General features: G+C 44.0%; 1 protein-coding gene across 1 annotated transcript; it reads left to right on the top strand.

Annotated features, from left to right (window-relative positions):
* Positions 1-1,250: 1,250 nt before the first annotated feature.
* On the top strand, positions 1,251-11,562 carry cnga3a (cyclic nucleotide gated channel subunit alpha 3a). The gene is made up of 9 exons (XM_034531447.1): positions 1,251-1,424; positions 4,775-4,896; positions 4,997-5,086; positions 6,136-6,294; positions 7,465-7,518; positions 8,634-8,786; positions 8,900-9,001; positions 9,081-9,187; positions 10,166-11,562. The coding sequence occupies exons 2-9, from the start codon at positions 4,796-4,798 to the stop codon at positions 11,560-11,562; spliced, it is 2,163 nt and encodes a 720-aa protein (XP_034387338.1). The 5' UTR covers positions 1,251-1,424; positions 4,775-4,795.
* Positions 11,563-12,246: the final 684 nt, after the last annotated feature.

The following is a 12,246-nucleotide window of genomic DNA, read 5'->3' as shown; positions in this document are numbered from 1 at the left end:
CTAGTGATGGACTAGTGATGGTCTAGTGATGGTCTAGTGATGGACTAGTGATGGACTAGTGATGGACTAGTGATGGTCTAGTGATGGACTAGTGATGGTCTAGTGATGGACTAGTAATGGACTAGTGATGGACTAGTAATGGACTAGTGATGGACTAGTGATGGTCTAGTGATGGACTAGTGATGGACTAGTGATGGACTAGTGATGGTCTACAGATGGACTACAGTGATGGACTAGTGATGGACTAGTGATGGACTAGTGATGGTCTAGTGATGGACTAGTGATGGACTAGTGATGGACTAGTGATGGACTCCAGTGATGGTCTACAGATGGACTACAGTGATGGACTCCAGTGATGGTCTACAGATGGACTACAGTGATGGACTCCAGTGATGGTCTACAGATGGACTACAGTGATGGACTACAGTGATGGACTCCAGTGATGGTCTCCAGTGATGGACTCCAGTGATGGACTCCAGTGATGGTCTACAGATGGACTCCAGTGATGGACTCCAGTGATGGTCTACAGATGGACTACAGTGATGGACTCCAGTGATGGTCTACAGATGGACTCCAGTGATGGTCTACAGATGGACTCCAGTGATGGACTCCAGTGATGGTCTCCAGTGATGGACTACAGTGATGGACTCCAGTGATGGTCTACAGATGGACTCCAGTGATGGACTCCAGTGATGGTCTCCAGTGATGGACTACAGATGGACTACAGTGATGGACTCCAGTGATGGTCTCCAGTGATGGACTACAGTGATGGATCCAGTGATGGTCTACAGATGGACTCCAGTGATGGACTCCAGTGATGGACTCCAGTGATGGTCTACAGATGGACTCCAGTGATGGACTCCAGTGATGGTCTCCAGTGATGGACTACAGATGGACTACAGTGATGGACTCCAGTGATGGTCTCCAGTGATGGACTACAGTGATGGATCCAGTGATGGTCTACAGATGGACTCCAGTGATGGACTCCAGTGATGGACTCCAGTGATGGTCTCCAGTGATGGACTACAGTGATGGATCCAGTGATGGTCTACAGATGGACTCCAGTGATGGACTACAGTGATGGATCCAGTGATGGTCTACAGATGGACTCCAGTGATGGACTCCAGTGATGGACTCCAGTGATGGTCTCCAGTGATGGACTACAGTGATGGATCCAGTGATGCGCTCTCCGTGATGGACAGGTCTCCGCCCCCTGGCTGATCCGGGTCCTGTGGCTCAGCCAACACGTCCTCACCAGCCGCAGAGCCGCTGCTGCTAATTAAAGACGGCCGGAGACGATATTTTGGACAAAAGGATCGTAAATAATCACATTTGTGTTTAAAGATGGAATTACTCCGACACGAGCAGAGGGGGACTACTTGTTCTGTCGGAGGATTCGAGTCCGTGTGAAGCGGCTTCAGACGGTGAGTTCCTCGGGTCGAGAAGTCGGCAACGCGTTGCTCGGCACTCATGCGCACAGCGGGGTTTACAGCAACTTGTTGCACGTTATGATACGATATGAATCATTAATTATTAATTCAGAAGTCACGCACCCGGATCAGCTAAACGGTGCGCGCGCCTGGAAGCTGCTGTTTATGGGAGATTATGGAGAAATCTATTAAAAATAACACATGAATGTACATTAAATGAAGAGTTATCTATTACAACAATCTATTAAAAATAACACATGAATGTACATTAAATGAAGAGTTATCTATTACAACAATCTATTAAAAATAACACATGAATGTACATTAAATGAAGAGTTATCTATTACAACAATCTATTAAAAATAACACATGAATGTACATTAAATGAAGAGTTATTTATTACGACAATCTATTAAAAATAACACATGAATGGACATTAAATGAAGAGTTATTTATTACGACAATCTATTAAAAATAACACATGAATGGACATTAAATGAAGAGTTATTTATTACGACAATCTATTAAAAATAACACATGAATGGACATTAAATGAAGAGTTATTTATTACAACAATATATTAAAAATAAGACATGAATGGACATTATTGCTGGATTAAATGAGGGTAATGACGAAGTACTGAGCAATAAGTGGACAGATGCAGTTATAAACAGTTATGAAGGACAAGCATTAATAAATAATCATTTGTTTTATTCAAAGATGAGGCTTTGACCATCAGTTAACGTGAACTTTAATGTTACGTGTTATATTATATGTTTTCACTAAAATCAATCATCATGAGGGCTTTTTGTCTGAATGTCAATATCATAAAAAGTAGATATAGATATAGATATGTCCACAGTACATGAAGGGGTGCGTAGACATGTACACCATCAGCCTCTCTCTCTGTGAGGAAACACAGAAAAACATCACATGACATCATCACTCGCCTCCAAACACTCGTCATCATCATCATCACCATCATCATCATCAGGGTTTGTTCTCCGGACCAATACAAAGGGCCGAGTGGCTCAGAGGTGTTCAGACTTCACCTGCTCCCCTGTGATCTGATTCAGGGGGTTGGCATTAGCACTAATCTACACGTGTGCACGTTCCCCGTGGATCAGGAGTCCAGAACCACCAGTGCTGCACCGCGAGTATGAAAGAGCAGAGATGAAAAGAGATTTAAAAAAAGAGATGAGGAAAAGAGAAGAAAAGAAAAGGGAAGAAAAGAGATGAAAAGAGATGAGAGACGTGAGAGAGATGAAAGAGATGAGAGAGATGAAAAGATATGAGAGAGATGAAAGAGATGAAAAGAGATGAAAGAGATGAGAGATGAGAGAGATGAAAAGAGATGAAAGAGATGAGAGAGATGAAAGAGATGAGAGAGATGAAAAGATATGAGAGAGATGAAAGAGATGAAAAGAGATGAAAGAGATGAAAAGAGATGAAAGAGATGAAAAGAGATGAAAAGAGATGGGAGAGATGAAAAGAGATGAAAGAGATGAGAGAGATGAAAAGAGATGAGAGAAATGAAAGAGATGAGAGATGAGAGAGATGAGAGAGATGAAAAGAGATGAGAGAGATGAAAGAGATGAGAGAGGTGAGAGAGATGATGGAGATGAAAGAGATGAGAGATGAGAGAGATGAAAGAGATGAGAGAGATGAAATGAGAGAGATGAGAGAGATGAAAGAGATGAGAGAGATGAAAAGAGATGAGAGAGATGAAAAGAAATGAGAGAGATGAAAGAGATGAAAGAGATGAGAGAGATGAGAGAGATGAAAGAGATGAAAAGAGATGAGAGAGATGAAAGAGATGAGAGAGATGAGAGAGATGAAAAGAAATGAGAGAGATGAGAGAGATGAAAAGGGATGAGAGAGATTAAAAGAGATGAAAGAGATGAGAGAGATGAGAGAGATGAAAAGAAATTAGAGAGATGAGAGAGATGAAAAGGGATGAGAGAGATGAGAGAGATTAAAAGAGATGAAAGAGATGAGAGAGATTAAAAGAGATGAGAGAGATGAAAAGAAATGAGAGAGATGAAAAGGGATGAGAGAGATGAAAGAGATGAGAGAGATGAGAAAGATGAAAAGAGATGAGAGAGATGAAAAGAGATGAGAGAGATGAGAGAGATGAGAGAGATGAAAGAGATGAGAGAGATGAAATGAGAGAGATGAAAAGAGATGAGAGAGATGAAAAGAGATGAAAAGAAATGAGAGAGATGAGAAATATGAAAGAGATGAGAGAGATGAAAAGAGATGAGAGAGATGAAAAGAGATGAGAGAGATGAAAAGAAATGAGAGAGATGAGAGAGATGAAAGAGATGAGAGAGATGAGAGAGATGAAAGAGATGAGAGAGATGAGAGAGATGAAAAGAAATGAGAGAGATGAGAGAGATGAAAGAGATGAGAGAGATGAAAAGAGATGAGAGAGATGAAAAGAAATGAGAGAGATGAGAGAGATGAAAAGGGATGAGAGAGATGAAAGAGATGAGAGATGAGAAAGATGAAAAGAGATGAAAGAGATGAGAGAGATGAGAGAGATGAAATGAGAGAGATGAAAAGAAATGAGAGAGATGAGAGAGATGAAAAGAGATGAGAGAGATGAAAAGAGATGAGAGAGATGAAAGAGATGAGAGAGATGAAAGAGATGAAAAGAGATGAAAGAGATGAGAGAGATGAGAGAGATGAAAGAGATGAAATGAGAGAGATGAAAAGAGATGAAAAGAGATGAGAGAAATGAGAGAGATGAAAGAGATGAAATGAGAGAGATGAAAAGATATGAGAGAGATGAAAAGAGATGAGAGAGATGAAAAGAGATGAGAGAGATGAGAGAGATGAAAGAGATGAGAGAGATGAGAGAGATGAGAGAGATGAGAGAGATGAAAGAGATGAGAGAGATGAAAAGAGATGAAAGAGATGAGAGAGATGAAAAGAGATGAGAGAGATGAGAGAGATGAAAGAGATGAGAGAGATGAAAAGAAATGAGAGAGATGAAAGAGATGAGAGAGATGAGAGCATTGAGTCTGCAGCCTTGTTTGTGGACTCCTCCCAGTCCCTCCAGACTGAACCGGACCGGGTCGGCCTCCTGCAGCCCCTCAGCCCCTAAGCGCTGATCTCATGGACTTAACCGGCCGCATGCAGCAGACTGGACATGGCCACGCCTGTAAGCCACAGCTTAGTTATTTTAAAAAGCAGCTGATCGCCCCAGAGAGAGGGCGCTGATCCTGTTTAGTGTTAAGGACATAATGAGGTGGTATTTTTAGGCGGCGTACTCTCAGACGCACACAGAGTTCAGCAAACACAACACAACAAGGTGACGTTTGTGGTTCCTCTCCTCGCAGAGCCAGCAGAGCCGGACCAGCATGGCACGAATCGGCTGCGAGGAGTCCTTCTCCACCAGGCGGCGGGCGTCCTGCAGCCGGCCGGACGACGAGCTCGCCGTCATCGAGAACGGGGACAGCAGGTCCGACGCCGGCGTGGAACTCACACACACCTGCTTTTAATGTTTCCTATGTTTGCACCGCGTCATCGTGTTCTCACTAATGAACCGACGTGTCTCGCAGGGCTGCGTCTCTTTGTGAAGACGGCTCGGACACGGCGGCGTCTCAAGAGGCCCAACGAGACTCCTTCAGAGGAGCAGGGGCCCCGGCCAGGTAAACTCCTGGAGTCACACTTTGGGTACCAGTGGTGGAAAGAGCTCCAGTCCAATAGGAGGAACTTATTTAACGCACACGACAGAGGATACCTTATGAAAACATATTGAGTTATTTTAGGTTTAATAAAAGATTAAAATAACTGCAGAGGTCACTTGAGCAATACATCCCGATGACTTCTGGTTTCACACGAGCCTGCTGGGTGTTTCTGACCAGCCTTACTCTGTTTCTGATTGGCTTTCCCACAGGCAGAATAGGGCAGTCTTTCACCAAGGAGACATTACATGACATGTCATTTAGCTGACGCTTTTATCCAAAGCGACTTACAATAAGTTAATTAAACCATGAGTCCAAACTCAGAACAACAAGAATCAAGCAAGTACAATTTCTTCAATCAAGTTAAACTACAAAGTGCTATCAGTAAGAGACATTTAAGTGTTACTAAAGTGTTAAACTACAAAGTGCTATCAGTAAGAGACATTTAAGTGCTACTAAAGTGCTACTACGGCTCTACCTTCCCTATTCAAGGTGTAGTCACTAAGATGTGTTTTTAGTCTGTAGAGACTTCCTGTCCTGATGTCAATGGGGAGCTCGTTCCACCAATGAGGAGCCAGCACAGCAAACAGTCGGGACTTTGAGTGTTTAGCTCGAAGTGACGGAGCTACAAGCCGATTAGCCGTGTTTGTGTCCCGTGTGAAACCAAAAGTAACCCAAAACACAATCTAAACAGATGAAGAGTGGTTAAACACGATGAAGTCGACATGCGGAGGAACGTTGATGTGAAACATATTTTTGTTCAGAAAGATTCAATGTGAACCGGGTCCGGGTTGTTGAAGTCACAACGAGGTCCGTTTCCTTCCTCTTTAAATAAAACAGATTTATTCCGTAGAAAGTGCCCATAGACAGTTTCAGGCTTCATTAGTGGGCCGTGTGCTCAATGCATTTCATTGCTGTGCTACTTCCTCCACCGCTGGTATTCACATACTCTGTTTCAGTCCTAGACTAGACGGGTGTTACTTTGTTCTGTTTCCCTGCTGCTAACCTTCCAGGCTCTCTCACTTCTTCTTCATGCTGTGGAACTGGGCGTCTCACAGAGCCAACCCTGTAACCGAGAGGCACGACTCGTTCCTCGAGCGCTTCAGAGGCCCCGAGCTCAAAGACGCCTCCGGTCGAGAGAGCAGCCACAGCGGGCCGACCCCCAAGAGGAAGTAAGTACCGCACGGCGTGGCCGGTTGGTGTCAGGGCTCACGGCGACAAGCAGTCGACATCCACGAGCAACAACCATTCCTCAAAGCTTCGAGGAGCCAAAACGGTGCTGAGGTCATCGTAGTGAAACAGAAGTCCTGCTCGTGTTAGCTGAACACAAACCATGAATTCTACGATACCGAAGAGTCAATAGTCCAGTGGAAATGAAAGAGAACCTGAAATCTCAAGTACGACTACCAGGTGTTCTGTTTTCTGTTCAGTTGGTAAAGTCATATGAACCTTCGTCTGTTAAACGTAAAGACACGTTTTAGTAGAAGCAGATTCATTTTCCTGAAAATATTCGCTGACGCTGGCTAGCACGTTTTGTTTGCTTGTTTCTTTCTAAAATGGCAGAAGACACTCAAACTCTGAGACCGCTAGTGTGGCTTAAGAGAGTTAGCATTAACCAATGGGACCGTATTAGCTGACTACTTCACCGCCTGGAGAGCAAACGACTGGCTAGTTAGCTAACGACTGGCTAGTTAGCTAACGACTGGCTAGTTAGCTAGCTCGTCTCCGGAGCTCCCTCCTGCTCTCCTCCCGTTGAGGTCTCAGAGGGCTGAGGAGGAACCCAGAGGCCACCCGCCCGTTGTTGGCCTCATGCAGCATGACGGGGTTAGCAGGCTGGCTAAGTAGCCGCCGTATTGGTTCCACCATGCTGTGGTGGTGCACTGGAAAGTTACCACAATGAGATAAAACACTAATTACATTTTTCAGCTCTGAGTTGAATTTCTTTTCAAGACAATGTGGCTCAGTAACACACAACGCTGCCCTTGAAACTGCTTCCGTTACAGAACATGTTTCAGAGGGAACTGAATCTCTTAACATCCCAATCTGGAGCCAACCGGCTCTGATCAGGAGCGCAAATGAACACTTAACTTCTTCAGTAATCTCGGCCTCTCGGGTTCAGTGAGGCCAATCACAACAAGTCACATTTGATTATTGTTCAAGATGCTTTATCAAAAACATTTTTACAGAAAACTAAAAGATTTTAGAATATTTAGCATTTAACAAGAGATGGATGAATACATTAAATAAGGGACACAAATGTGTGACATTGGGCAGTATGAATAAAAAGGCTTGAATGGATCATTTCACACTGAGGGTTCTCTGTCTTTTACTTCTTCCCAAAGTGTTAAGTGGCCGCTAGCTACTTACAACATGAATAACTGCAACAACACAGACGAGTAAGTGTGAGAACGTCGGTGTCAGAAATAGAGTAGAATGATAGAAAAGTAGATTTTTAGAGTCATCATGCTGGATATTAGTAACATGTGGTTTGTTCTGCAGTAAATAGAGCGAAACGTCCTTTAAACACTTCCTTTACCTCCTTTACTTCCTTTACCTCCTTTACTTCCTTTACCTCCTTTACTTCCTTTACCTCATTTACTTCATTTACTTCCTTTACCTCCTTTACTTCCTTTACCTCCTTTACTTCCTTTACTTCCTTTACTTCATTTACTTCCTTTACCTCCTTTAATTCCTTTACCTCCTTTACTTCATTTACTTCCTTTACCTCCTTTACTTCCTTTACCTCCTTTACTTCCTTTACCTCCTTTACTTCCTTTACCTCCTTTACTTCATTTACTTCCTTTACCTCCTTTACTTCCTTTACCTCCTTTACTTCCTTTACCTCCTTTACCTCCTTTACTTCCTTTACCTCCTTTACTTCATTTACTTCATTTACTTCCTTTACCTCCTTTATGTTCTTCACTTCCTTTACATCCTTTACTTCTTTTACCTCCTTTACTTCCTTCACTTCCTTTACTTCCTTTACCTCCTTTACCTGCTTTACTTCCTTCACCTCCTTTACTTCATTTACTTCCTTCACTTCCTTTACCTCCTTTACCTCCTTCACTTTTTTTACCTCCTTTACTTCCTTCACTTCCTTTACTTCCTTTACCTCCTTTACCTGCTTTACTTCCTTCACCTCCTTTACTTCATTTACTTCCTTCACTTCCTTTACTTCCTTTACCTCCTTTACTTCCCGGTGTGCTGTTTCCTCCGGCGTTAGACAGATACAACCTATGTGTTGTGAGGAAGTGGGTTGTACTGGTTTGACCTTCATGGGACTGAACAGGCACAGTCTGATATTTAGTGGTGATAACAGTCAAGAAGACATGGAAACTTACCTACACGTGTATTGTTTCGATGCCATCTGCTGGAGGAATGCATGCGCTGCACCAGATCCTCCAACAAAAAATCCCACTACTGTGAGACCTCCACTAGACCCCCTTTCCTCTAGTCTGGTAGCCCCTCATAGGCCTGTTCACCTCCATTTAACTAAACTTGTCGTTTGTAGCAAAAAAGAGGACAAAAAGGAGGAGATTAAAAAAGATGATAAAAAGGAGGAGGAGAAGAAAGACGAGGACAAGAAGGACGAGAAGAAAGACGAGCAGAAGAAGGATGATAAAAAGGATGATAAGAAAGATGATAAAAAGAAAGAGGATCCCCCGTAAGTACACCATTAGACAGTAGGTCTACTGGGACTAGAAGACACACTGGTGTCTTACTGGGTGAACTATTTACTTCCTGCAGCGACACAAAGTAACGTTGAGTTGTCTTCAGGAAAGAGATCTGGATTATGGATCCAGCCACAGACCAGTACTACAAGTGGCTGACCGTCATCGCAGGCCCGGTGTTCTACAACCTCATGATGATCGTCACCAGGTATCTGTGTCTTTATTTTTATCTAACGAGCTTCAACTCCTTTCTCTTTATTCAACGACGTGTCCTGCTCGTCTTCCAGATCCTGTTTCAACGAGCTCCAGGATAAGTACACCAACCTCTGGCTCTTCCTGGACTACACCACCGACTTCATCTACTTCACGGACACGTTCGTCAGGTCGAGGACAGGTGGGGTTCAAGACACAATTTAAACATGTGCACCATAGAAGTAGGAATTAGGAGTGAACGGGACATTTGTACGTGTCATTGGGACCGTTGACGTTTTCACAGTAGAACCCAAATGCATGAAGAAGTAAGTACAAAAGTCTACTGAGAAACACCAGGATCAAAATCCAGTAATGCAACATAGGTATGGAAAAAAGAGCTAAAAAAGCTGAATCTAACTCGAACAACATGATCAGGATCAAAACACTCCAGGAATGCTAGAAAGCTATGAGACAAGTTTAAAGACACAGGAAATGATCCGGTTCCTACGGACAAGGAGGCCGATGAGGGAACGAGAACCAGGTGAGATGATGTTACTGAGATCTTCTGGGTCTGAAATGATAGCAAAGTTAGAACCACAGACTTTATATCAGAAGTGGACGTAGTCACGTGACGGCTCTCGTTGGTTTGTGGACGTTTTGAAGCCTCGAGTTCGAGGCGATTTTGCGGTCGCCATCTTGTTTTTTTGCAACCAGTAAACGGGAAGTTACTTGAAACTAGAGATTGAGACCACAAACTTAACAAAGTTGCACAATAAACAAGTTGGCGACGGCCATAACACCGAACTCGAGGCTTCAAAACGTCCACAAACCGGTGAGTGACATCACGATGACTCCTCCCACTTCTGATAAACAGACTAACGTTACGAAGCTCGGAGCGCAGAGAAAATAAGTACAATCTGACAATAAGCTCTCACAGCGTGGGAAAGCACATTGCTGTCCTTCTCTAACCAGTGTACTGTCACTTTAAAGCACGGTGGAACAAACAAGCTAGTTAGGTAACTAACAGCTAGCGTGCTAATTCCACCATGCTCTCATGCTACGCTGGTTACAGAGAAGATAGCAATGTGCAGTTTATCTTCTCCACGTGAAACAGTTGTGTGTCCGTTCTACTCCTATGATGAACACCAGTCTGTGCTCCTAATGCTGTGTTTGTCCCCAGGTTACCTGGAACAAGGCCTGCTGGTGAAAGATGCCACGAAACTGAGAAGTAAATACAAAACAACCTCTCAGTTCAAATACGACATGATCTCAATGATACCCACCGATCTGCTGTTCCTGAAGTTCGGATACAACAACCCGGAGTTCAGATTCAACCGTCTTTGCAAAATCTCGAGGCTTTTTGAGTTCTTTGAACGGACTGAAACCAGAACCAGCTTCCCGAACATGTTCCGTATCAGCAATCTCGTACTTTACATCCTCGTTATTATCCACTGGAACGCTTGTATGTTCTTTGCCATTTCGAAAACCATCGGTTTTGGAACCGACACGTGGGTGTATCCCAACATCAGCCACCCCGAGCACGGCCGCCTGGCCAGGAAGTATATCTACTCCCTGTACTGGTCCACACTGACCCTCACCACCATCGGAGAGACCCCTGCACCAGTCAGGGACATTGAATTCGTCTTCGTCATTGCCGACTTCCTCACAGGCGTGCTGATCTTTGCCAGTATCGTCGGTAACGTCGGTGCCATGATCTCCAACATGAACGCCTCACGTGCCGAGTTCCAGGCAAAGATCGACTCCATAAAGCAGTACATGCAGTTCCGAAAGGTCACCAAAGAACTGGAGGCCAGGGTCATCAAGTGGTTTGACTACCTGTGGACCGAAAAGAAGACCTGCGACGAGAAGGAGGTTTTGAAGAACCTCCCGGACAAGCTCAAGGCCGAGATCGCCATCAACGTCCATTTGGACACGCTGAAAAAAGTTCGTATTTTCCAGGGTTGCGAAGCCGGTCTGCTGATCGAGTTGGTGCTCAAGCTGCAGCCGCAGGTGTTCAGTCCCGGAGATTACATCTGCAAGAAGGGGGACATCGGCAGGGAGATGTACATCATCAAGGAGGGGAAGCTGGCCGTGGTGGCCGATGACGGGGTCACTCAGTTCGTTGTGCTCAGCGACGGTGCATACTTCGGGGAGATCAGTATCTTGGGCATCAAGGGCAGTAAAGCGGGAAACAGGAGAACGGCCAACATCCGGAGCGTGGGCTACTCGGACCTCTTCGCCCTGTCCAAAGACGACCTGGTGGAGGCTCTCACGGAGTATCCGGATGCCAAGAAGGCTCTGGAGGAGAAGGGCAAAGCCATCCTGATGAAGGACAACCTGATCGACGAGGCCATCGCCAACGCCGGCGCCGACCCCAAAGACCTGGAGGAGATGATCGTCAAGCTGCAGGGCAACCTGGACCTCATGCAGACCAAGTTCGCCCAGCTGATGGGGGAGTTCTGCTCCGGCCAGACCCGGATGAAGCAGAGGGTCACGGAGATGGAGGCCAAAGTGAAGTCCATACGACCCGAGGACCTCTCGGAAGTGGTGGCCGACAAGGACAAAAAGGTCCAGTAACGCCAGAGACGCCGGAGGACTTTACAGGAAGCGAGGGCGATTTTTCATTCAGCAGAGTAGAGTGACACTTTTCAAAGGACCATGTTTATATCTATTTATACATCCGTTCATCATCATTATAATGTGTCAAATTGTGTACAAATGCTTGTGTGTGTATGCTTTGAGTCTATTTCATGTCAGCATAAAACTACTTCAGTATGTATGTATATATATATATATATATATATATATATATATATATATATATACATACATACTACCGTTCAGAAGTTTGGGGTCACCCAGACAATTTCGTGTTTTCCATGAAAACTCAGACGTTTATTTATGAAATGAGTTGCAAAATGAATAGAAAATATAGTCAAGACATTGACAAGGTTAGAAATAATGATTTATATTTGAAATATTACTTTTGTTCTTCAAACTTTGCTTTCATCAAAGAATGCTCCATTTGCAGCAGTTTTATAGCTTCTCTCACTAGCATGTTTTCAGCTGTGCTAACATCATTGCACAATGGTTTTCAAGGGGTTTCAAGGGTTTTCAAGGGTTTTCTAATCATCATTAGTCTTCTAAGAACACAATGTACCATTAGAACACTGGAGTGATAGTTGTGGAAATGGGCCTCTATACACTCTGTAGATATTTCATTAAAAACAGACGTCTCCACCTAGAAGTCATTTACCACGT

This window comes from Cyclopterus lumpus, chromosome 4 (genome assembly GCF_009769545.1).
Source record: "Cyclopterus lumpus isolate fCycLum1 chromosome 4, fCycLum1.pri, whole genome shotgun sequence".
NCBI classification, from domain to species: Eukaryota; Metazoa; Chordata; class Actinopteri; order Perciformes; family Cyclopteridae; genus Cyclopterus; species Cyclopterus lumpus.
The sequence above is the reverse complement of the archived record's forward strand: the minus strand, read 5'-3'. Positions and strand labels throughout refer to the sequence as shown.